Source organism: Puma concolor, chromosome A2 (assembly GCF_028749965.1).
Source record: "Puma concolor isolate L17-30 chromosome A2, mPumCon1.1.hap2, whole genome shotgun sequence".
NCBI lineage: Eukaryota > Metazoa > Chordata > Mammalia > Carnivora > Felidae > Puma > Puma concolor.
The window spans coordinates 155,543,135-155,568,902 of record NC_141668.1 but is presented as its reverse complement, the minus strand read 5'-3'; the positions used below and the strand labels follow the sequence as shown (position 1 = coordinate 155,568,902).

The 25,768-nt window shown below is 43.6% G+C and overlaps 1 protein-coding gene across 1 annotated transcript; it reads right to left on the bottom strand.

Annotated features, from left to right (window-relative positions):
- LOC112853027 (putative serine protease 46) lies at positions 1-24,006 on the bottom strand. The gene is given in 6 exon segments (XM_025916592.2): positions 1-433; positions 19,056-19,216; positions 20,033-20,132; positions 20,134-20,293; positions 20,474-20,651; positions 22,817-24,006. Coding segments are annotated over 6 exon segments (930 nt in total). The 5' UTR covers positions 22,899-24,006; the 3' UTR covers positions 1-184.
- Positions 24,007-25,768: the final 1,762 nt, after the last annotated feature.

Here is a 25,768-nt window from a genome sequence, read left to right as displayed (position 1 = left end):
TGATTTCTGTGGCGCAAAACTCAAGAGCATCTTCATTGAACAACTCTGAACACAGCAGCTCTTGGACCCTCCCCCAAGGGCGCTCTGCCCTGATGTCACGTGTCCCCTGGGTCTCCACTTCTCCTGAGGGCAGACGGAGGGAGGAAGAAGTGGCCTCCGGGCGGGCCTGCCCTGGAAACACCGCTCACAGGAGCCACATGGAGCCCAAGGACACCAGCAGGATGTGGCCAGTGACCGGGCTCAGGAAGGCAGCGCTGGCCCTGCTGATGAACCTCATGTCACTGATCTGCTTCTGGATCCAGTAGGTGAAGTGGGGGGTGCTGGTATAGATGCTTGGGAAGCGTCGCCGGTTGCAGCGAAAGCTCCAGCTCACCACCCCCACCTGGATCCAGGAGTTGTTCACCTGACACACGAGGGGGCTGCCAGAGTTAGCCTGTGGAGGGGAGGGGGGAGACGTGAGGGAGGCGGCAGGAAGGGAGAGCCTCGCTGCAGGCCCTGCCGAAATTCACACCTTCCTGGGCCATAGGCTTAGCATGAGCTGCATTAGGCAAGTGCTGTCCCTGGTCACATGGCTATGAGCCTGCTCTGTGGCACAGAAGCTCGGCACCGGGGCCCTGGCTCAGGACCACACTGGCCTCTCTCCCTTCTCCTGCGACCTCTCTGACCAGAAACCCCGGGTCCTCTACCTCTGTCCTTCCTTAACTCGTGGGAGGCCTCCAAGGTGTTGCCCTTGACCACCTTCCTTCCTATACTCCTGCTTGCAGAGTGAGCGGTTTGAAATGCAAACCAGCCCCCACCTTGTTGTGCAAAGCATTCTAAAGTTGATATGGAAGGACACTGGGCCATGAATTCCATGACAGGTCTGAGAAAAAAGAGCAAATTGGAGAGTCCGGCTGGTGGTAGATTTGACCTAGCAGAGAGTTAGATATATTTCAAAGCTGTGATTACAGAAACTGGCACTGACATAAAAATAGGAAAATTGACCAATCATGCAATGGAGAGCCAACCTGATGTCTGCATGTGAGGAGATGTGGCACATGTTCCAGAAAGTTCTGGGAAAGGTGGTCTCTTGTAATGGTGGGAAAACTGATGAAGAAAAATGAACTTGGGTCCTGCCTGCCATAACAAAACCTCAGAGGAATTAAAACCCTCAATGTGAAAAGTTAAAAAGGTAAAGCTCATTAAAAACATGTAGGATCATGACTTTGACTTAAGATGAAGCATATGGTTTTTAAAAATTTTTTTTAACATTTATTCATTTTTGAGAGTGAAAGAGACAGAGCATGAGTGGGGGAGGGGCAGAGAGAGAGGGAGACAAGGAATCCGAAGCAGGCTCTAGGCTCTGAGCTGTCGGCACAGAGCCCGACGCGGGGCTCGAACTCACGGACCGTGAGATCATGACCTGAGCCAAAGTCGGACGCTTAACCGACTGAGCCACCCGGCACCCCGAAGCATATGTTTTAAAACAAAACTCGGGGCGCCTGGGTGGCTCAGTCGGTTAAGCATCTGACTTCGGCTCAAGTCATGATCTCACGGTCCGTGAGTTCGAGCCCCGCGTCAGGCTCTGTGCCGACAGCTCAGAGCCTGGAGCCTGCTTCGGATTCCGTGTCTCCCTCTCTCTCTGCCCCTCCCCCACTCATTCTCTCTCTCTCTCTCTCTCTCTCTCTCTCTCAAAAATAAACATTTTTTAAAAATTACATAAGACTCAAAACCCACAAACTTGAAGAAGGGAGATGTGTTGGGCTTAAGTACATCAAATTTATGACTGTTCAGTGAAGGACACCATATCTCATTGAAGATAGATGATGGATTAAGATAGGGCATTTATTCGGTCTAAAACCAACTAGAGGTCAATATTTAGTATATGTAAGGACACCCTGAACAGTAACAAACAGAGAAAGAGACTTGGGAGACTTCTGGGGAAGGTGATGAGAGTAGGAGGATCCTGGGCTCACCTCGTCCCATGGATACACCGAGAGAACACCCACATCAGAGTAAATAAACCAGAAAATGACCCAAAGCCTGGCAGAACAGACTCACCACAGCTAAATGCAGAGAAAAGGTCACCTTGAAGAGGGTAGGAAGGGTGGACAGCCAGTCAGGAGCCAAACTGACCTGCAATACTGTCTATGGGAGGAAGGGATGCCACAGGTGCAGGGCAGGGAGAGGAGCAGACCCCACACCAGGCACCCCAGGCATAGGGGATCCCCACTGGGAAAATGAATCATCCTCATACATTTGGCTTTGAAAACTAGAGGGGCCTAACTTTGTTGGTTCTTGCAAGCAGTAGAGCTTAATAGAACTTTAAAAATCAGTGGCTCAGCTCTGGGAGAGCCAGAGGGTAATAGGAAACTGAGTCTTTGCTCTTAAAGAGATGGCATAACAAACAGCCAGGGAGATACAGCACAGAAGGAGCAGCTTAAAAAACACCTAGGGTATATGAAAAGGAGACGTACTTACTAATCTCAGAGTGTGTGCTGGAGGGGCAGGGATCTTTGGGAGACTTCTCCAGGAACAAAAGGGCTGGCAGGTGCCGCCTGCCTCTCCTACCCCCCAGCCTAGATATACAGACACCTGCAGGAACCAGCTCATTGAGAACACTCTCCACCTAGTTTGCAAACTAGGTGCAAACCCCTGCATTCACCCCTGCATTCTCCTATGGACACGCCCCCTCTATCCCAGCTGGCCTCAGCAGTTTTCCCAGGCAGCCACAGCTCATCCTCCTGCAGTGATGAGCACAGCCCTTGCCGGCATTGGGCACCCCACATCACATTCTCCTATAGACACACTCCCTCCAACACGCCCTTGGCAGGAGACAATCCAAAGCAGTGCCACAGCCTAGCAGGGTGCCAGTACCACTCCAAGGTGACTCCTGCCCCAGGGAGAGGGGAAGATAACCACACATACCAGTCCATCAGCGGTCCCAGCAGTGGACTGAGGGCAGACATCTGATCTGACAGCAGGCCCCACCCACTGATGAAAGTTTTCAGGGGATGACACAGGGAAAATACCCAGCGATTCAGTGCTACCACAGTTCTTGCAAACGCCTGGACTGACTCAACTCAAGCTGAAGGCAGCCCCAGACTGACCCACTAACAACACAGAGACCAAACCCTACCCACAACAGGCAAAGAGGGCCATTGCAGGTGACTGGACTGAAGGCAAACATGGCTCAGCCACAACAGTAGGGTGCACACAACACACATAGGGGACACCCCTGAAGTGCCAGCTTCTGGTGAACAGGGGATATTGCAGTGCAGGGCACAACAGGACCTCTTCTTCATAAGTTTGCTACTTTCAAGAACAGGAGACACAGCTGACTTTCCTAACACAAAGAAACAGACACAGAGAGTTAGACAAAATGAGGAAACAGAGGAATATGTCCCAAGTGAAAGAACAGGAGGACAAAATCACAGCAAGGGAGCTACACAAAATAGAGATAATATGTCTGATAGAGAATTCAAAGTAATGGTCATAAAGATACTCATTGGACTTGACAAAAGATTGGAGGACCCCAGTGACCCCCTCAACAAAGAGACAGAAAACAAAAAAGAATCCATCAGAGATTAAAAAAAAACTCAAATAAATGGAATTAAAAATACATTAGAGGGAATTAATAGTAGACTAGAGGAAGCAGAAGAATGGATCAGTGACCTGGAGGACAGAATTATGGAAAGCAATCAAGCTGAACAGGAGAGAGAAAAATACAAGTGGCCAACAGACACATGAAAAGATGCTCAACATCACTCATCATCAGGGAAATACAAATCAAAACCACATTGAGATACCACCTCACACCAGTCAGAGTGGCTAAAGTTAACAACTCAGGAAACAACAGATGGTGATGAGGATGTGGAGAAAATGGAACCCTCTTGCATTGTTGGTGGGCATGCAAACTGGTGCAGTCACTCTGGAAAACAGTGTGGAGGTTCCTCAAAAAATTAAAAATACAATTACCCTACAACCCAACGATAGCACCACTAGGAATCTATCCAAAGGATACAGGAATGCTGATTCACAGGGGATCATGCACCCCAATGTTTATAGCAGCGCTATCAACAATAGCCAAATTATGGAAAGAGCCCAAATGTCCATCAACTAATGAATGATGTGGTATCGGGGCCCCTGGGTGGCTCAGTCGGTTGAGCAACCAACTTCGGCTCAGGTCATGATCACGTGGATCATGAGTTCAAGCCCCATGTCAGGCTCTGTGCTGACAGCTCGAAGCCTGGAGCCTGCTTCGGATTCTGTGTCTCCCTCTCTCTCTGCCCGTTCCCTGCTCGTGCACTGTCTCTATACCTCTCAAAAATAAGTAAACATTAAAAAAAAAGAAGAAGATGTGGTATATACATACAATGGACTACCACTAGGCAATGAAAAAGAATTAAATCTTGCCGTTTGCAACATCATGAATGGAACTGGAGGGTGTTATGCTAAGTGAAATAAGTCAGTCAGAGAAAGACAAATATCATATGATTTCACTCACATGTGGAAGTTGAGAAACTTAACAGAAGACCATGGGGGAAGGGAAAGAAAAAAATAGTTACCAACAGAGAGGGAGGCAAACCATCAGAGACTCTTAAATACAGAGAACAAACTGAAGGTTGATGGGGGTGGACCACCAAGCCAGCCCTATACGAAATGTTAAAGGGGATGTTTTAAGTGGAAAGGAAAGACCATAAGCAGGAGTAAGAAAAGTAGGAACCACAAAAGCAGTAAAAACTATATCTATGAAAATCAGTCAAGGGACTCACTAAATAAAAGGATGTAAAGTATGACACCATCTACCTAAAATGTGGGGTGCTAGCGGGGAGAAGAAGAAAGAATGGGTTCAAACTTAGGTAACCATCAACTTCATATAGACTGCTATATGCAGAAGATGTTACATACGACTCTAATGGCACACACACATCAAAAACTGGTCATAGATATGCAAAAAACAAAAAGAAAGGAAGCCAAGCATATCTAAAAGCCAGCAAACTGTGAGAGAAGAGAGTAAGAAAAAAATCAGAGAACTACAAAAATCATAAAACAAGTTAACGAAATGGCAACGCATACACAGCTACCACTAATTACTTAGAATGTAAGTGGACTAAATGCTCTGTCACATTCAGTGACGGAACAGACAAAAAAAACAAGAGCCATCTGTATACTGCCTACAAGAGACTCATTTCAGATTGAAAGATGCATGCGGATTGAAAGTGAGGGGATGGGGAAGCAGTGATCATGCATATAGAATTGGGGGGAAATGGGGCACCTGGGTGGCTCGGTCAGTTGAGCGTCTGACTCTTGGTTTCAGCTCAGGTCATGATTTCATGGCTTGTGAGATTGAGCCCACGTCAAGCTCCAGGGCACTGGTGTGGAGCCTGCTTGGGATTCTCTCCCTTTCTCCTGCCCGGCTTGTGCACATGCCCTCTCATGCTCGCTCTCTCTCTCTCTCTCTCTCTCTCAAAATAAATAAACTTAAAAAAAAGAGTTAAAAAAAAAAAAAGCTGAGGTAGAAAACGAGTTGAGGGAGACACAAGAGTGTCCACTCCAGTTGCCAGCTCCCTGACAGTTTGGCAAGGCAGGGAACCCCTCATCCCCCAGGAGCACCGGAGGAGGGAGATGTGGACGAACTTGGCAAGGTTTAAATCAAATTGATTTTTAAATCGAGACTTGTAATCAGACAGGGCGTATAGTAACTAAAAGTGACTGAAAACTGTATACTCTGCCCCAAATGATGTTTGGGGGAGGGAAGAAGCTTTGACATAGGACATGTGGAGGGGAGTGACTTGAAAAAATAAAACCGTTTCACGTGGATTCTCTAACAAATTGAGACTCCTCAGCAAATAAATACGGGAGGGGATATGTAGCACAATATCATTTATGCAAGTTAAAATACACATTCAGCAACACTATGCATTTTTCAGAGACGCAGACATCTTTAAAGAGATGTAAGAAAGAGATTTGAGTAGGTGCCTTTGCAGGGCAAGAATATGAAAGATGAAGGGGAAAATCAAGACGCTGATAATCAAGCTAATGATAACGTGAGGGCCGTTCCCCAAGAGAGATTTACTGGACTCTGGGAGCTCAGAGAAAAAGAGAACTCAGAATAGTGGAGAGAGAGAGAAATCTCAAAAATGGACATTCTCTTACCACAATGAAATAAAACCAGAGCCCATAACAAAATGGGAACTACCCCATCAAAGGAAAAGTTAATTTTCAAAAATGTTCAAGTAAAAACAGAATTAAAATCCACGATTGTTGTGTAGGGCAAAAAGAATACCACATGTGGCAAAGTCCGGGGGATAGGGGCCTGAACTGCACACGAAGAGTCCCAGTCTAAATATTTTTACCGAACAAGAGAGAATGAAACTAAGTTATTCATTATTATCATCAATTATGTATCCCTGCACATTCAGCTCAAGACACTAGAAAAGGAATTAATAAAGACAAAAAGGAGAACATTCATGCATTAGAAAGCAGAAAATCATAGCCTTGAGAAGTTAAATCAAGAGGTCATTCTTCAAAAACAACAAAATAGGGGGAGGGCGGGTGGCTCAGTCGGTTGAGCGTCTGACTTCGGCTCAGGTCATGATCTTGAGGTCTGTGAGTTCGAGCCCCGCGTTGGGCTCTGTGCTGACAGCTCAGAGCCTGGAGCCTGCTTCAGATTCTGAGTCTCCCTCTCTCTCTGCCTCTCCCCTGCTCACGCTCTGACTCTCTCTCAAAAAATAAACACTAAAAAAAATTTTTTTAAACAACAAAATTGATTAGCACCTTGTAAATCTTTCCAAGAAAAACAGAAAGAGAAGGCGATGCAAATACTTTGTGGCATGAGTAGAAAAGAGGCTAGAACTGCATCCAGGGAAAATACACTCCCTCAGAATCTGAAGAATGTAACTTCCTCTTTACGTATTTAAATTCTGGATGAAATGAGTAATTTCTAAGAAAATGCAAATCATGTAAGTCCAATAACCATGGGCAAAACAACTTGAAATACTGTCCACAAACTACCCCTCAAAGGAAAACAGGCCCACGTGGTTTCCTGGGTAACTTCTCCCCGGCATTCAAGGAGCAGGTAATGTACGTTTTTCAAATGTTCCAGAACATGGACTAATATTTTTCAAGGGAAGCGTAGTCTTGATTCTATGCCTTGATACAGGGGGTGCCTTTCTCAACACGCCTTTGAAAGGAGCCCAGCCTCACTGGAGGAAGAAGACAAAACACAAAGGCCGTGTGGGTCGTGCTGTGTGGATGGTGCCCCACGGGACACTCCCTTCCCAGGCCAGTACCCTTCCTGGGCCCTGCACCCACACTGTCCTGTGCCTGGCCCAGGGCCCAGCACGGGGTGTCTGTTGGATGAAGGAACAAATGAAACACGTTCTAAAACAAGACATTATAAATCTGAATCCGACCTATGAAGGAAAAAAAAAGTACACCATGAGCGGGGAGGGCGATCCTGCACGCAGGGGACACAGATCTGAGGGAATCTGTTCATGGAGCTGACTCAGCACATCCCATATGCCAGATGAGCACCACGCTTCATGATCAAGTGTGAGAAGCGCGTCCAAGAAGGTCGGCAACAAGAAAAAACACAGCTCCATTCCAGGTCGCTCAGAGGAGAAGTGCCCAAGGCAATGAAAAAAGTAAATATCGTGGAAATAAAAGAGGCAACATCATTGCTAATGGCAGCTCATAGGAGTGTAGGCCTGGAAAGCCCCAGAGAGTCAACTAAAAACTCTTAGGTAGAACAGAAGAGCTCAGCTCACCCTTTTCAACAAGAGGATGAGTCTGGGGATGGAAGTGAAGAAAGTGAAAATGAAAGGAAGGTCTCATCCTGCTGAGGAGGAAGCTGAAGATGCCAATGAACTCTGGATGTTCATATATTAGTATTAAATGTTAAATATGAGCACGGAAAATGCAAGGTGACCGATAGCAGACTGAAATTGAGACATGACAAATTGCAAACCAACAGCAGAAAGGTGGAGTGGAAAACAAAATCAACCCAAAAGGCAAGGTGGGGGAACAAAACCCAACATTCTTTTTGGTAAATGGATTAAAGGATATTCTCCCAGATGTACCAACAAAAACAGCATCCAGGTTTATGCTGTTGAACAAGAAACAAACTTAAAACAAAATGGCATATGGGATGCTGGGTGGCTCAGTCGGTTGAGCATCCAACTCTATTTTATTTTTATTTTTTTTAATGTTGATTTATTTTTGAAGAGAGAGAAAGAGATGGAGCATGAACGGGGGAGGGGCAGAGAGAGAGGGAGACACAGAATCTGTGTCAGCACAGAGCCCGAGAGCCCGATGCGGGGCTTGAACTCACAAACCGTGAGATCGTGACCTGAGCCGAAGTCGGATGCTTAACTGACTGAGCCACCCAGGTGCCCCAAGAGTGTGCAACTCTTGATCTCAGGGTTGTGAGTTTGAGCCCCACAGTGAGTATAGAGACCACTTAAAAATAAAACCTTAAAAAAAAAGAGAGAGAAAAAAGAAATGCCCCCTTTATTATATCCTACATTCCCATCTTGTTTTGGTCTGTTTCTGCCTCTTGCAGTCTCATTCCTTTGCCAACACCACTCTTAAATTATTGTAGCTTTTGAATTCTTGTTTTTCTTTTGTATGTGGTAAGGCAAGTCCTCCTTCATTATCCTCCTTTTAAAGAATTTGCCTGGCTGTTCTCCCACGTTCATTCCAACTGAACAATTTTAGAATAATGTCAAAAAGAAAATCATGTGGCAATGTTGGTGGAAATTAATAGATTAACTTAGGGAAAATAGACTATTTTGTTCTATTTCTTTCTGTCTAGAGCGAGGGGTTTACAGCTTTCTCCATATAGTTACTGCCTGATGCTGCTTAAGTATATGCTTATGTGTTTTGTATGTCTGCTGTGAGCAATATGTTTTCTTTCATTATATTTTCTGCTTAAATATATATACATTTATATATACATATTTATATATATACATTATATATATTTCTATATATTTATGTATACACATACTATATATATGTATATATATACACAAGGTAAATATATTATAAGGTAATATATATATACACAATATATACGTATATGTATATACAAATACATGTATATATATACAAGGTAAATATATATATATTTAAATATATATATTTACAATATGTATATATACAAGGTAAATATATATATATTTAAATATATATATTTACAATATGTATATATACAAGGTAAATATATATATATATTTACAATACATATATATACAAGGTAAATATATATATTTACAAATGTGTGTGTGTGTATATATATATATATATATATATATAGTGTGTGTGTGTGTGTGTGTGTGTATGTGTGTGTGTGTGTATTTACCTTGTAACAAGCATCCTTTCTGGATCTAGTTGATTCTCTTTAATTTTGTAGGTCCAGAGACCATCATCTATAAACAGTAATCAATTTACCTCCTTCTTTTCAACATGTGTACTTCTTATTTTTCTTGTCTACTACAGTGTAAGAACTATTATTTCAGAACAATTAGTCTGTCTTCCAGGAGACACTGTGCCTTTTTTTTTAAAAAGGAACTTTGTTTTATATTTTAGAGAGAGAGAGAGCAAGTGCGAGCCAGGGAGAAGGGCAGAGGGAGAAAGAGAATTCCAGGCAGGCTCCACACTCAGGGCTCAATGCAGGGCCTGATACAGGGCTCAATCCCACGACCCTGAGCTGAAATCAAGAGCTGGATGCTCGGGGCACCTGGGTGGCTCAGTCGGTTGAGCATCTGACTTCGGCTCAGGTCATGATCTCATGGTTTGTGAATTGGAGACCCACAACGGGCTCTTAGGCTCTGTGCTGACACAGATTCTGTGTCTCCCTCTCTCTCTGCCCCTCCCCACTCACGCTCTGTCCCCCGTTCACGCGCTGTCTCCCTTTCTCTCTCAAAAATAAATATGCATTAAAAATTAAAAAATAAAACAAAGAGTCTCACACTCTTCTGAGCCTGCCAGGCTCACCTAAAGGGGGCATTTCTTTTTTTTTTTTTTTTAATTTATTTTTGGGACAGAGAGAGACAGAGCATGAACGGGGGAGGGGAAGAGAGAGAGGGAGACACAGAATCGGAAACAGGCTCCAGGCTCTGAGCCATCAGCCCAGAGCCTGACGCGGGGCTCGAACTCACGGACTGCGAGATCGTGACCTGGCTGAAGTCGGACGCTTAACCGACTGCGCCACCCAGGCGCCCCTAAAGGGGGCATTTCTATTCATTGCCCCAAAACACATTAAAAGCATTCAATAAAAGATAATTTACATAACTGGCTATGTTTGGAGAAAAATAAAATGGATGCCTTCTCTCGACCTTCCAGATGAAACAAAATTAAAATATTTAAAGAAAAGAATTGAGAACACGTATGAGTGAATAATTTATCTTAGGGTGGGAAAGGTACTTCTAAGCATAGCACAAAAATCACTATCATCAAGGGAAATAATGATAAAATTTTAAATGACTCTATGGAAAAAAAAAAAATCCACACTGAAAAAAGGCAAATGATGGACAAATAGGGCAAAATATTGTGAACCATGTTATAAATGGTTGAAATTTCCAGTTCCCAAAGTTTTTAATAACTTTTTTATTTTGAAATAATTTGAGACTCACAGAGAAGTTGCAAGTATAATATTTTTACCCAGATTTATTAATTGTTCATGTTGTACCATATTTGTTTTATAATCTTTCCCCATACGTGTATGTGTATATGTATGTATGTGTGTGTGTGTGTGTGTATAGATACACATATATATATATATATATATATATATACACCATTTTAAATTAAGTTGAAAAGACATGATGCTCCTTCCTGATAATTACTACAGCATATAATATCCAGAGTGTTGACAAATCAATAAAAACAAAAGTAGTTTAATAGAAAATCATGAGCCAATGGCAGGGAAAAGTGTAAATGGTACACTGAACACAGCAAGCATCTTTATCTAGACTCCCTTGGTCATTTTACAATTGATTTAGAAGGTGAGTTCTTTCTCTGACCCTGGGTAAACACTTGGGCAGAACCAGAAGGTTTTGCTCCCTGTGATTAATGTAATCATAGGCGCTATGAGGACACTGTCACATAAACATATCTCAGTTCAGAAATCAGAATATGCGTTCCCACACAATAATTACAACGCCAGACTTGATTTAAAGTAAGAACTTTTCCCCACTGCTGTCTAAGGCTTTTGGACGCCTGGGAAGGAGGAAGCCAGATCCGCTCCCCTCTCCCCCCCCCTCCCTTCCTGCTCCTTCCCTTCAGCAACCGCTCCAACCCCATCTTGCTAACCTGTTTCCTGAACCTGCCAGAGTTAAAGCTGGAGGGTGGGGAAACAAGAAAACCAGCTTATCCCCCAGGTACTTCCTGCTCTCTGGGTCTTGAGCAGATTGACAGCTGACTCTGCCCCTGAGTGGGCACATATCACACTCCCTGAATGATCTTGTTGAAACCCCTCCCAGGAGATCTGACACCCCACCCCCATCCCTTAAAGGGGGAAGGGTGAGCACACGGGAGCAGCTCTTTCCAGAGAAATCCTCCTCATAAAATCACCTCCCACCCTACTCTCTTGACCCTTTGGTATGTACACATAGTGGAATGTCACACAACTATCTTTGAACCCTGATACATACTGTATTTTGATGACTTCACTGAAACTTCCTATTTAATATCCTGTTGCACCGGCAATTTACAAAATTGCTTGATTTCGTGAAATTAAAGCAAAAATAAAAGTTTTAGTCTCCCAGAGGAACAAAAGTTAAAATAAAAATAATGCCTAATGCTGATGATGATGTAAAGAAAAGGGCACTCAAATACTGTTGGTATTAGTGTAAATGGGTCAAAATATTTGAGGAGGCTAATTTGTCTGTATCTCTTAAAATGTTAAATGTGCATACAACTGCTCTTGTAATTACACTTCTAAAAATTTATTTTAGAGAAATACTTGAACAGATGTGCAAAGATCTATGAACAAAGATTTTTACTCTAGCATGGCAGAAAAATATTGAAATGAGTTCAGATGTCTATCAGTAGAATGGCTAAATAGATCATGACACAGCAATATGAAAGAATTACTATTCAGTATTCAACGAGAATGGAAGGCATTTATATAGATAGTCCAAGACAGTCCAAGATCTATTTCAAGTGAAAGTAAAAAAGTTGAATAAAATTATAATACAATCTTTCATTAAAAATAAAAACTAGAGGGGCGCCTGGGTGGCTCAGTTGGCTAAGCGTCCAGCTTCGTTCGGGTCATGATCTCACGGTTTGTGGGTTTGAGTCCCGTGTTGGCCTCTGTGCTTACAGCTCAGAGCCTGGAGCCTACTTCAGATTCTGTGCGTGTGTGTGTGTGTGTGTGTGTGTGTGTGTGTGTCTTTGCCCCTCCCCCGCTTGCTCTCTGTCTCTGTCTCTCTCAAAAATAAATATTAAAAAAGTTAGAAATAAATAAAAACTAGAAAACAACCCTAAAACTTATTTAGGGTTTCATATATGTATAGAAAAGAAATGTTAAGGATAGAAGCTAAATAACTTAGGGTGGAAATTTCTGGAGAGTTTGATTATAGGAGAGTCTCATTTTCTAATTTTTGCATTTATGTACTACTTTTTAAAGGCAATGCATCCATTTCCTTTCAAATCACACTCTATGTATATATTCTTAAGTAAGGTAGTGATAATTGAATTCACAACAGTACAGAATTTAAGAGTGAAACCAACGTTTAGTTAAAAGATAAGTTTTGGGCACCTGGGTGGCTCAGTTAAGCGTCTAACTCTCGATTTCGGCTCAGGTCATGATCATAAGATCAAGTCCCATGCCAGGCTCTGCACAGGCAGTGTGGAGCCTACTTGAGATTCTCTCTCTCCCTCTCTGTCCCTTTCTCTCTCTCTCTCTCTCTCTCTCAAAATAAATAAAATTTTTTAAAAAAGATGATTTTATGGTTTTAAATACTTCAAATGCAAAACTAGAAAGGGTAAATCCTTTTGTCCAAGAAGACAGAAAAAGAAAACCAAATCAAGCCCAAAGGAAGCAGAAGAAAAATTAATAGAAATAAATAATAATGAAATAAATGTTTAAAACTTAACTGCATACCAGGCTGCCAGGCAAGTTACAACATATTCCATTTAACTGGTATCGCCATAGAGCCTATTTTATGACCACACAGAAATTGGGTTGGAAATCATTAACAAAACAAATAAGTACACATGTATTTGAAAATCAAAAAAACACACTTCTAAATAAGTCATGGGTCAAAATGAAATAAGAATGGGAATTATAGAAAATATTTAGAGCCGGATAACAGTAAAAATGCTACATATTAAAATATGTGGCATTAGGCTAAAGCATTTACTAAGAGGGGAATTTGTAGCCTTAAATACTTGTATTAGAAAAGAAAAAAGTAAGGGGTGCCTGGGTGGCTCCGTCAGTTAAGTGTGAGGCTCTTGATTTTGGCTCAGGTCATGGTCTCAAGGTCTGTGAGTTCGAGCCCGGCATAGGGCTCCATGCTGACAGTGCAGAGTCAGCTTGGGATTCTCTCTCTCCTTCTCTCTCTGCCCCTCCCCCACTCACACGTGCTCTCTTTCTCTCAAAATAAGCTTTAAAAGAAAATTAAAAAGTCCAAAACTACATTGGATGTCTTCTTTATCTATTCATCTATGGATGGACACTTGGGCTGCTTCCGTATCTCGGCTATTGTAAATAATGCTGCAATAAACATAGGGAGGCATATGTCTTTTCAAATTAGTATCTTCAGATAAATGCCCAGCAGGAGAATTAATGAATCATAGAGTAGCTCTATTTTTAACTTCTTGAGGAAACTCCATACTTATTTCCACAGTGGCTGCACCAGTTTGCATTCCCACCAATGGTGCAAGAGGGTTCCACTTTCTCCACATCCTTGCCAACACCTGTTGTTTCTTATGTTGTTGATTTTAGCCATTCTGACACGTGTGAGGCAGTATCTCATCGTGGTTTTGACTTGTATTTCCCTGATGATGAGTGATGTTGAGCATCTTTTCATGTGTCTGTTAGCCATCTGTATGTCTTCTTTGGAAAAAAATGTCTATTCAGGTCTTCTGCTCATTTTTTAAATCAGACTGAGTTTTTTGCAGGGTTTTTTTTGGGGGTGGGTTTTTGGTTTTGGTTTTTGGTGTTGAGTTGTATGAGTTCTTTACATATTTTGGTTACCAACCCTTTCTCAAAAATATCATTTGCAAATACCTTCTCACATTCAGTAGGTTGCCTTATCGTTTTGTTGATGTTTTCCTTTGCTGTGAGAAGTTTTTTTAGTTTGATGTAGTCCCAAGTGCCTTAATTTTGTTTTGCTTTTGTTGGCTTTGCCTGAGGGGGCAGATTCAACAACAAATTGCTAAGACTGATGTGCAAGAGTTTACTGCCTATGTTTTCTTTTAGGAGTTTTATGGCTTGGGGTCTTACCTTTAGATCTTTAATCCATTTGGGGCTCATTTTTGTGTATGTTGTAAGAAAGTGGTCAAGTTTCATTCTTTTGCATGTAGCTGTTTGGTTTTCCCAACATTATTTATTGAAGGGACAGTCTTCCCCATGGTATATTCTTGCCTCCTTGGATTAACTATTGATTTGTATCTATTTTTGTTTCAGTACCATATTCTTTTGATTACTCTAGCTTTGTAGTATAGCCTGAAATCTGGGATTGTGATACCTCCAGTTTTTTCTTCTTTCTCAAGACTGCTTTGTCCATTCTGGATCTTTTGTGGTTTTATACAAATTTTAGTATTTTTTATTCTAATTCTGCAAAAATTACTATTGGTATTTTGATAGGGATTGCATCAGATCTGTAGATTGCTTTGGATAGTATGGACATTTTAATGATTAATTCTCCCAGTCCATGAGCATGGTATATCTTTCCATTTATTTGTGTTATTTTCAGTTTCTTTCATCAGTGTCTTATAGTTTTCAGAGTACAAGTCTTTTACCTTTGGTTAAATCTATTCCTGGGTATTTTATTCTTTTTGATGCAATGATAAATGGAGCTGTTCTCTTAATTTCCTTCTGCTACTTCATTTTTAGTGTATAGAAATGCAACATATTTCTTCATATTTTGTATCCTGTAACTTTACTGAATTTCTTTATTAGCTCTAATAGTTTTTTGGTGGAGTCTTTAGGAGTTTCTATATGTAGCATCATATCATCTGCGTATAGTGACAGTTTTATTTTTTCCTTACTAATTTGGATGCCTTTTATTTCTTTTGTTTGTCTGATTGCTGTGGCTAATCTTCAGTACTCTGCTGCATAAAAGCAGCAAGATAAAGTAAAAACCAGGTGAAATTTTTAAAAATAAAAAATAAATAAATTGGCAAGTGAACATCCTTGTCATTCCTGACCTTAGAGGAAAAGCTTTCTGCTTCTCACCACTGAGTAGGATGTGCTGTGGGTTTGTCATATATGGTCTCTATTATGTTAAGGTATCTTCCCTCTATACACACTTTGCTAAGAGTTTTTACCATGAATGGATGTTGAATTTTGTCAAATGCTTTTTCTACATCTGTTGAGATGATCATATGATTTTTATCCTCCATTCATTAATGTGGTATATCATGTTGATTGATTTGCAGATACTGAACCATGTTTGCATCCCTGGAACAAATCCACTTGATCAGGTGAATGATCCTTTTCCTGTATTTTTGAATTCAGTTTGCTAATATTTTGTTGAGGATTTTTGCTTCTATTTTCATCAGGGCTATTGGTCTGTAATTTTCTTTTTTTATAGTGTCTTTGTCCGGTTTTAGTATCAGGGTAGTGCTGGCCTTGTAGAATAAATTTGGAACCGTTCTTTCCTCCTCAGCTTTTTGGAATACTTTAAGAAAGATAGGTATTAACTCTTCTTTAAATGTTTGATAGAATTCATCTGTGAAGCCATCTGGTTCTGGACTTTTGTTTGTTGGGAGTTTTTTGATTACTGATTCACTTTCACTACTAGTAATCAGCCTGTTCCAATTTTTTTTTTCCTTCCTGACTCATTCTTGGAAGATTGTATGTTTCTAGGAATTTATCCATTTTCTTTGTATTTCTGTGGTGTTGGTTGAACTTCTCTTTCATTTCTGATTTTGAGTCTTCTCTCATTTCCTTGATAAGTCTAGCTAAAGTTTATCAATTTTACATTTTCAAAGAGCCAGCTCTTAGTTTCACTGATCTTTTCTATTGTTTCTTCAGTCTCTATTTTATTTATATCACTCCAATATTCAGTATTTCCTTCTACTTTGTTCTTATTCCTTCCTTTGTTCTTATTCTCGTTCCTTCAGGTGTAAAATTAGATCGTCTCAGATTTTGTTTCTTGATGTAGGCCTGCATTACTATAAACTTGCCTCTTAGAACTGCTTTTTAAAGCATTCCCAATTTTGTTTATTTTCTTTGGAAAAACTGCTCATTACTTTCAGTGTTATGTTATTGTTTATTCCGGTCTCTATTTATTTCTGATTTTTTTATCTCCTTCCTCTACTAAATCTCAGCTGTTTCTTCTTTTTCTGGTTCCTTGTGGTGTAATGTTGTTTATTTGAACTTTTCCTCTTTATACGAGCATTTATAGCATAAATTTTACTCTAACATCTGCTTTTGCTGCATCCCATAGGTTTTGGAATATTGTATTTTCCTTTCTTTTGAGACATATTTTAATTTGCCATTTTATTTCTTATTTGGCCCATTGCTTGTGCAGTAGTGTGTTAATATTTACATATTAAATATTTAATATACACATTGTAGATTTTCCAGCTTCGTTTTACCGTTGTTGATCTTTAGTTTTATACCACTGTGGTTGGAAACTATCCTTGGTATGATTTCAGTCTTCTTAAATTTGTAATATTTATTATGTCTCTTTTTGTGGGATTTAACCAGAGGATTCTTCTATGTGTACTTGAGGAAAATGTGTATTCTATTTTTGTTGGGTGGAATGTTTTATATTTATCTTTTAGAACCATCTATTCTGAAATATGCTTCGAGTAGAAAAAATGTTCTTGTTGGAAACAAGCGGTAACTTTAACTGAGGGTATTCATTTAAAATAAAACATGTCAGAGGGGAGGTGGGTGGGGGGTGGGTGGAACAGATAAAGGGGATTAAGAGTACACTTATCATAATGAGCACTGAGTCATGATGTATGAAATGGTTGAATCACTATATTGTACACCTGAAACTAATATAACACTGTATGTTAACTATACTGGAATTAAAATTAAACACTTAATAAATTTTTTAAAAAACTGCTTTTGCTGCATCTCAAAGAATTTGAACCATTGTATTTCCATTTCCACTTGTCTCGAGGTATTTTTTAATTTCCTCTTTGATTTCTTCATTGACCTGTTATTTATTTGGTAGCGTGTTGTTTAGCCTCCACATTTCTGTTTTCTCCAGTTCTGGTTTTGTTTTTTTTTTTCTCGTCACTGATCTCTAGTTTCATACTGTTGTGGTCAGAAAAGATGCTTGATAGGGTTTCGGTCTTCTTGAATTCACTGAAACTTGCTTTGTGGCCTAACATGTGATCAAGCTCTCCTGGAGAATGTTGTATGTGCCCATGAAAAGGAAGTGTATGCTGCCGTCTTTTGTTTTTTGATGGAATGTTCCATATATATACTTTTTTCTGTATATTAAGTCCATCTGGTCTTGACTTCGATAAAATCTAAACTGCTGCTCAGCAAAGGACAGTGTAAACATAATGAAAAGATAAATTAAAGAACCGGGACAAGATATTGGCCATATACACAAGGAACACGGAACCAAGATCCAAAATATAAAATACAATAAAAAGAAAAAGGCAAACAATAGAAAATGTGCAGAACAGCTGAGTCAGTGATTCACAGAAGAAGAGTCACGAATGGAGAATGCACACAGGAAGCGATGCATAGCTGCACTGGCCACTGGGGACACACGCTGCAGCCACAACGGGATACTATTGCTCTGTTTCTCATCTAACAGGATGGAAAACGTCTTATAGTCTGACAATACCAAAGATGTTGCCAACAATATGGAGCAGAATTCTCAAACACTGATGTAAGAATATGGATTAACACGATCCCTTTGGAAAACAATTGGCAGTAACAATTTTAATTTTTTAATGTTTTATTTATTTTTCTGAGAGAGACAGGGACAGAATGCAAGGAGGTTAGGGGCAGAGAGAGAGGGAGACACAGAATCCAAAGCAGGCTGTCAGCACAGAGCCTGATGCGGGGCTCGAACCCACAAGCCGTGAGATCATGACCTGAGCCAAAGTCAGACACTCAGCCAACTGAGCCACTCAGGCGCCCCTTAATATTTTTTTTCTATTGAGAGAGAGAGAGAGCAGGGAATGGGCAGAGAGAGAGACAGAGAATCCCAAGCAGGCTCCATGCTGTCAGTGCAGAGCCTGATGTGGGGATTGAACTCATGAACCACGAGATCATGATCTGAGCTGAATCAAGAGTCAGATGCTCCACCAACTGAGCCCTCCAGCGCCCCAGCAAAAACTATTAAAGATGAAGGCATGCACAGCCTATGACCCCCCAGTTCCCTGCAGGACACATCCTGTCGAGAAATTCTGGAACACGTAAATAGGGAGATGTGTGTAAGAATATTCAGAGCAGCGGTTTGTGATATGAAAAAAACCCTGAAAACCACCTCAATGCTATAAACAATAGAGTGTATAAATTGTGACATGGTCACAAGAGAATATCCTAGCTCAAGATGTCAATTAATGAATGAAAGCTGCACTTTTCAATAGGGATAAATCTCAAAAACAATGTTGAACCGAAGATGCAAGAGACAGACACACGCTTACGGAACGATGCCATTTATGAAAACCAGTTCTGCCAGTACCGGGCCCCCATCTGGGCATGTGACTGATGTTCAGAAATGTCCAAGAGACCTGAAGAGCACTGCCATTATTACCATTATTGTGGACAGGCACAAGGAGTTTTTTCACCCTATTTTACAGACTTGGAAACTGAAGGCCAAGGAAAGGAGACCTTCCTCAGGTCACCCAGTGCCGTGTGAGAAGGAAGACGCGATCCCTGAAAGTCCCCTGCCTCCCCTGGGCCACACACCCCACACCTGACAAGAGTCCATGCCCAATTCTGAGGAGGCACACAGCATGTCCTTCCCAATGAACTTCTCTTTCTTCAAGAAGAGAAACTGGTACTGCTGACGGCAGATACCGTTGCTAACGATCCTGACGGCCACCTCCTGAAGACTGTAGGGGCTACTTGAGGTTTCTGAAGAGACAGAGAGAGAGACAGAGAGAGACAGAGAGAGACAGAGAGATCCTGCCTCATCATCCCTTCAACTATTTGACACATCTCCGTCTTGAAGTTGTCCACATTCATCAGGGTTGTGAGACAGGGCTACTGTCCCGGGATGGTGATTTATAAAGGCCCCATCCCACAGCCTGACTTTTGAAACACCCAAACTCCTTAGAAAGACCAAGCAAAAGCCTCCCAGGGGCTCAGAGCAGCATCTAAGCCCTGAATGAGGACCAGGAGAGACTACTGCAATAGTTTAGGTTTCAACAAGGGTGAAACCCTGCTCCACGGCTACCTGCCAAGGTGTCAAGACCCAGGAGCCCAAAATGTGCCATCCCCTGGAGGGCAGGATCCCACAAACACTCCTCGATTCTAGGGCTCTAGGGTGGCACCAACCAGGGATTATTGGTGCCTCGAGGTAACAAGTATGTATGATGGCTGTCCAGTGCCTCAACACTTCCTGAGATCATGGCCCATGTGCCACTTGTAGACAGGGAATCCCATTAGTGGCCCAGGATTAATTTCCCTGCCATGCTGCAAGGTGAGGGGTTGGCACTGGATTTAACTCTGGGAACTGAGGCCCACATAGCCCATGTGTGTCCTTTACACTAGAGCACTATGGATCTCTTCCTATCAGCAAAGGTCAGGATAGTGTGTAGCAAGCGTAAGTGCTCGGGAATGTTCGCTGAGGGACTGAACGAGTGAAGAAGGGAATGAACAAACGAGCCCACGTCAGAGCTGTGTTCCGAAGAGGCTGCAGTCTTGGGACCTCTGCCTGCCTTTACTCACCTTGTTCATTTTTATGTCCCCACCCGATCACCCAGCACATGGTCCCGAGCGAGAGCTTGAATTTGGTGTCGGGTAGGCAGACAGGGTGGATGAGGGGGGAGCCAGGAGATGGGGTCCCTGAGCTTCAGGAGGGCAATGTCCTGGGATAGGAGGTTGTGGAAATCCTCGTGGATCACGATGCGAGTGAGCAGGAGCCAAGTGCCATTTTCTGAGACCTGCTGGACTCCCACCCTCACGGAGTACTTTTTGGGGTCCTTGGATCTACAGGGCCATAGGTAGGAGGCAGATTGCCAGCAGTGAGGCCATACGTGGTTGCAGACACACAGACTGAGCACAGGGTAACCCAGCCAGGCCCCTACTCCCAGATCCCCAGATCTACTGGGCACCACCCCCCACGCCAGAAAGCAAAGCCCCTGGGAACGGCTGGCCACCCCGACTGACCTCTCTAGGCAGTGCACGGCCGTGAGGACCCACTGAGTGTGGATGAGGGAGCCGCTGCAGATGTACACGCCCAGAAACAGGATGCTCACCTGCCATGGCCACTTGCCTACCTCTACCAGCTTCCCCTTCACCATCTTGCAGGCGATGTTGGTGTGACCACAGGCCTGGAACCAGGGCTCTAAGGAAAAAGGTAGAAAGGGGGCCATGCCAGGCCTGTGCAGACTCTCAAGACCACTGCACACGGCAGCAGACTATCGAGGAAGAGAGAGCCCCATTCTGGCCACCACACATGTGGGGAAGGGCTTCGCATACAGCCCTGCAAATGACAAAGGCCTAGAGGCAGCAGATGCCCCACATGTTAAAGCAGTCCCCCACACAATGGGAACTGGACGGCCACCACCCTCAGGGTTTCTCTCTGCCCGCTCGTTTACACAAGCAGATGGCTAGGGGAGTGAAGGAGGAGACTCATCCGAGGAGCGAGTTGCCAGTCAAGGGATAAGTGATGGGGCACAAGTGAGCAGGACGGCTTACGGCTGTGGTCAGAAAGCAATGGACAGTGGTGTCGCCTGGTACAACTCCAGCGCCTGCCTTCGCAGGTCACCTCCCCGAGGTGTGCTCTCTGTGACCATATGAGAAAGTGAGTAGAGATGCTTGTCAACACCCTCCTTGCCCCGCCCCACCCCCAACAGCAGGAGTGGGAGAAGAGGGAGCTGCGCTGAACTGGTTTAAGACTGAGATCTTGAACTGGACCATCTCGGACTGGTATTTAATAACTGAACATCGAGGACAGGAGAGGGAGAGATTCTGCAGCAAAGGTTGGAGACCAAGATTAAAGACAAACAAAAAGGGTTTTTTGGATCTAGCCTGCTGTCAAGGTTGGACTGGCCAACAAGCTGCTAACATGCAGTCACAGATCCTCATGGAGGCAAAGCTAGACATGTGTTTATGACGTCAGAAGCTGGCATGATTCCAGAAAGTCTGTTTCCCTCAGCAGCTCAGTGTGCAATGCCAAGCAGGGCATCAGGGACTCAGCAGCAGTAACCAAGGCCTGTCCTTGCCTAGGGAGGGTCCATGACGGCGGTGGAGGGGTCCACTGATAAACAGACAAGGTTAATAGCCTATGATGACCCCGACACATTAGTGGAAACATCTGGTGTGCCCTGCCTCACAGGAAACCCCCCCCCACACACACACACCATTGATGTTTTGGCTCATTCTGCTATGTCCCAGGGCTCCTGGTACCATCAGGTGTAGATGGTCAGCTCCCTTGCCACAGACTTCCGCGGCTAAATACCTTTACCCTCAACCAGGGTCTTCCCCACGGGCCCCCACATCTTCACTGAGTTTTGTCCTGCCTTGCTTTCTCAAGACTCCACTCTTGCCCATGTCCCTATCCAATGGCTTGCTGTCCTATTTTCCATTTCCCCCCAAGGGGGTGCCGCATTTCCAGCTCTTCTCACATGCTGTGGTAGGTCCGTGGCTACCTTGTGATTCGGATTACAGCCTGCCCCGATGGGGGCTGTTCCACTTTGGGAGGGAAGAGGAGTTCCAGAGGCTTGCCCTCTCCTTTCTCACAAAGCTGAGGGCCCCGTGGAGCCAGGGTCCTGCAGAATGAGCCTCACCACCTAAAAAGTGACAGTCCTAGGGGGCGGGGTTGGGCTTCACCGCCACACTCCGCACCCTCAGTGTGTTCCCCAGGCTCGGGGAACAACATTCCTCAGAGCTCACATCCAAAACACAGACTCCCACCTCCTTACAAAGGATTTGCAGGATTCAGCCTGGAGATGCCAGCACCAAGGACAGCGGTTCAGTCAGAGGGGAGCCATGATGGATTGTTTCGGGGTGTGAGGTGTCGCGGATCAACCTCACCATAGACACGGCATCACCATCACACACACAGGGAACACTCAGTGGCTAGAGTCTACTGAAAACCAGTATTGAACCCTGGCTCCACAAGCCACCTAAGTCTCCTGGGCCTTGGTTTCCCGTTGTGAAATGGAGACACTGGTAAAGGCCACCTCACAGGGTGTTGAGACCTTACAGAGGGTGAACAGTCACTCATACCTCACACATTGTCATCCTAAGTCCTGGTTCTCCTAGATTGCACCTCCCAAACAAGCTCATCTGATCCCTGTCTGTTAGCTTGCTCCCCAATTTCCCTCGTGTTCATGGTCACCCTTGCCAACTGGAAGTGCTTCGACACTATCTGGGCCCCTAAGTTGGTACACTGTGCAGTCTGGTGAGGATGTGCCCATCAGGATATGGGCAAATTCAGGAAGGAGGACAGAACCCAGGCAAAGACACCCCCTCCCCTGCCCCTCTCCCATGTCCCAAAAGCCCTACCTTCTGAAAAGAGGGAATTTCCAAGTTTGGCAGAAGAAAATGGAGATGTGAGGCTCTGAAGATCTCCTGGCCCACATGCCATGGCTAGCAGGTGCCTGACCTACACTGGCCCTCATAATAGGATGTGGGGGTAGGGTGGGGCAGAGCATCTCTACTGTGTGAGAATTCTAGAACTCACGGTTTGTTTATTCACGGTAGCAGGGACTGGGTCTCTGCCCCAGGGTTTGGGGCTCACTCAGCTAGGGCAGCGGCAGGATCCTGAGAAGGAGACAGTGCGGTCATGGCAAGGTCCCGCTGGGGCCACAACAGAGGCTGCTGCTAGGCACCTCCCTGGAATGATGCCTCTGGTACCCTGAGCCCATGACAGCACCTGCCATCTGGCCCACAACAGTACCCCCCGGGCTCAGCCTTGGTCTTGATGCTGCCCCTCTATGCCCAATCCTGAGCCCATGACAGCACCTGTGGACCCCAGTGCCCAGTCCAATCTCCTTCATGAAACCCTCTTCAGGGCACCCAGGAGGTGTGGAAACTGAGGCACTGAGGAGGAGATGGCTAGTTCCTGCTGTGGGTGACTGAATAGAACTGGAGTTTTCCTTTTTCCCACAGGTTCTGCATTTTCAAGAAAACAGCTCCTGGGTAGAGGGAGGCCCAGTGTTTGGGGCCGTGGAACGTGGCTTTCTAAGAGGAAGCAGCTTGTAAGCCTGGGTCTTCATGAGTCATCAGAATAAATGACTTGGGTCCCCTTCCCACCACCCCACTGAGGTCCCTCCCCAGGGCTCCCATGCTCCTCACACTGTCCTTTAGGACCACTCCCTTCTGCCGCACCCCATCACCACTACTGCCGAGGACTCAGGGTAACGAAGCTGCTCCCAACACTGCTGGGGGAGGGGGATGGTCCAGGCCACTGCTGTCCCCACTCTGGGATCATTCAGTAAAGCAAAGTATGTGCCCCACAACCTGCACGTCCCCTTCTGCTTGTGTGCCCTCCAAACAGGCATGCACAGATACAGCAGGACAGATCCAAGAGACAGCTCATGGCAGTGCTGCTGGATAGAGCCCCAACCGGAAGCTACCCGACAGCCATCAAAGGTGGGATGGAAGGGGCGGCTGGGTGGCTCAGTCGGTTAAGCACCTGACAGTTCGTGGGTTCGAGCCCCATGTCAGGTCCCATGTGCTGACAGCTCAGAGCCTGGAGCCTGCTTCCCATTCTGTGTCTCCCTCTCTCTCTGCCCCTCCCTGCTTGCTCATGCTCTCTCAAAAATAAATAAACGTCAAAAACAATTTTTTTAATTAAAAAAAAAAGGCGGGATGGAGGCTCACAATTATTCACCCAAACGAAAGTGGACCACCACACGCAGCAACACGGCCAATCCCATCAACGTACTGCTGAGGGAAAGAAGCCGGACACAAAAAGGTACATACTGTATGAAACCAAAAACAGAGACACATGGCAGAAAATCAAGGAAATGATTATCCCTACAATCAGATTTACCCTAGGGGGAAACAGGGAGTGGGGGGGGGGGGGAGAAGAAAGGAAGAAAAGAAAATCCAGAGAAGAAAAACCCTATCTACTCTTCTGCCTTTGTGGAAAATAATACTCTGGGGGGATCAATCAATGAAACAAAATAAGACAGTTCAATGAAGACCATCATATCTATCATCATTACCAATGTGAATACAACCCTCTACTTTTAAAAGTAAAAGATCTTACAGTGGGTAGGAAAAAAGTCTACTCATGTGCTACTTATCAGGGACCCACCTAAAACATACTGACACGAAGCAGTTGAAAGCAAAAAGACAGGCAAAATATAGTGAGTATATACAAGTGAAAATAGAAATGGCAATGTTTATCTCTAGAAATGTGATTCAGGGGGTGCCTGGGTGGCTCAGTCAGTTAAGCGTCTGACTCTCGATCTCAGCTCAGGTCTTGATCTCAAGGTTGTGAGTTCAAGCCCCACGTTGGGCTCCACACTGGGCGTGAAGCTAAGAAAGGAGGAAAGGCAGGAGGAAGGAAAGAAGGAAAGAAAGAAACAAACAAATGTGATTCAGGTCAAAAGCTTCAAACAGAAAAAGAAAGTTACTTTGTGTTGGGAAAAGATGAAAATGCCAATGACTACATAACACCATAGAGTTCTGTCCACTGATCACATTGCATCAAACCTAGAAAGCAAAGTCAATCAGCATTGTGTGACAAACTGAAAAACCTACCTGTAGGGGACAGCCTTCTCCAGTTCCGTCTTTGGGGGATGGAATTTCTATAAAAATCAACCGCACACTAGACTACTAAGAACATCACAATAACTTCCCTAAAAGCTGAACAGTTTGGGCCACACTTTTATACCATGATGCAATCAATGAAACAAAGATTTAATAACAAGAGTGAGCAACTTATCTGAAGTTTTTAAAAATAAACTTCGTTAACTTATTTTGAAGAAATAACATTCTATAAACTCTTTAGAAAAATGTTAGTAATTAGAGCAATGCGTTAAAAACTTACTAGGTGTGTTCAAGGCAAATCCACAATCTTAAAGGTATTTATTATTGAATAACAAAGAATGAAAGTGAATTAAATGCTCAAACCAAGAAACTACAAAAGGTCTAAAATGAATCCAAGGAAAACCTTTAGGAAACATATACAAAACATAAAATTATATATCCCCTCATCAGTTAGAACAGCAGAGTTAGGAATGGATTCTATGATCCAGATCTTTGAAAAAGCAAATACCATCAAAGGCAAATTTTATATGGATAGGGTATAAGCCACCACAATGGTACAGTGAACATGTACTTTGCTCTCTTAGCAACATAGCTTTGAAAGAGAAAGCAAGAATTGCTAGAACTGAAAAAAGAAGTCTTTTTTTTTAATGTTTATTTATTTTTGACAGAGAGAGAGACAGAGCATGAGCGGGGGAGGGGCAGAGAGAGAGGGAGACACAGAATCGGCTCTGAGCC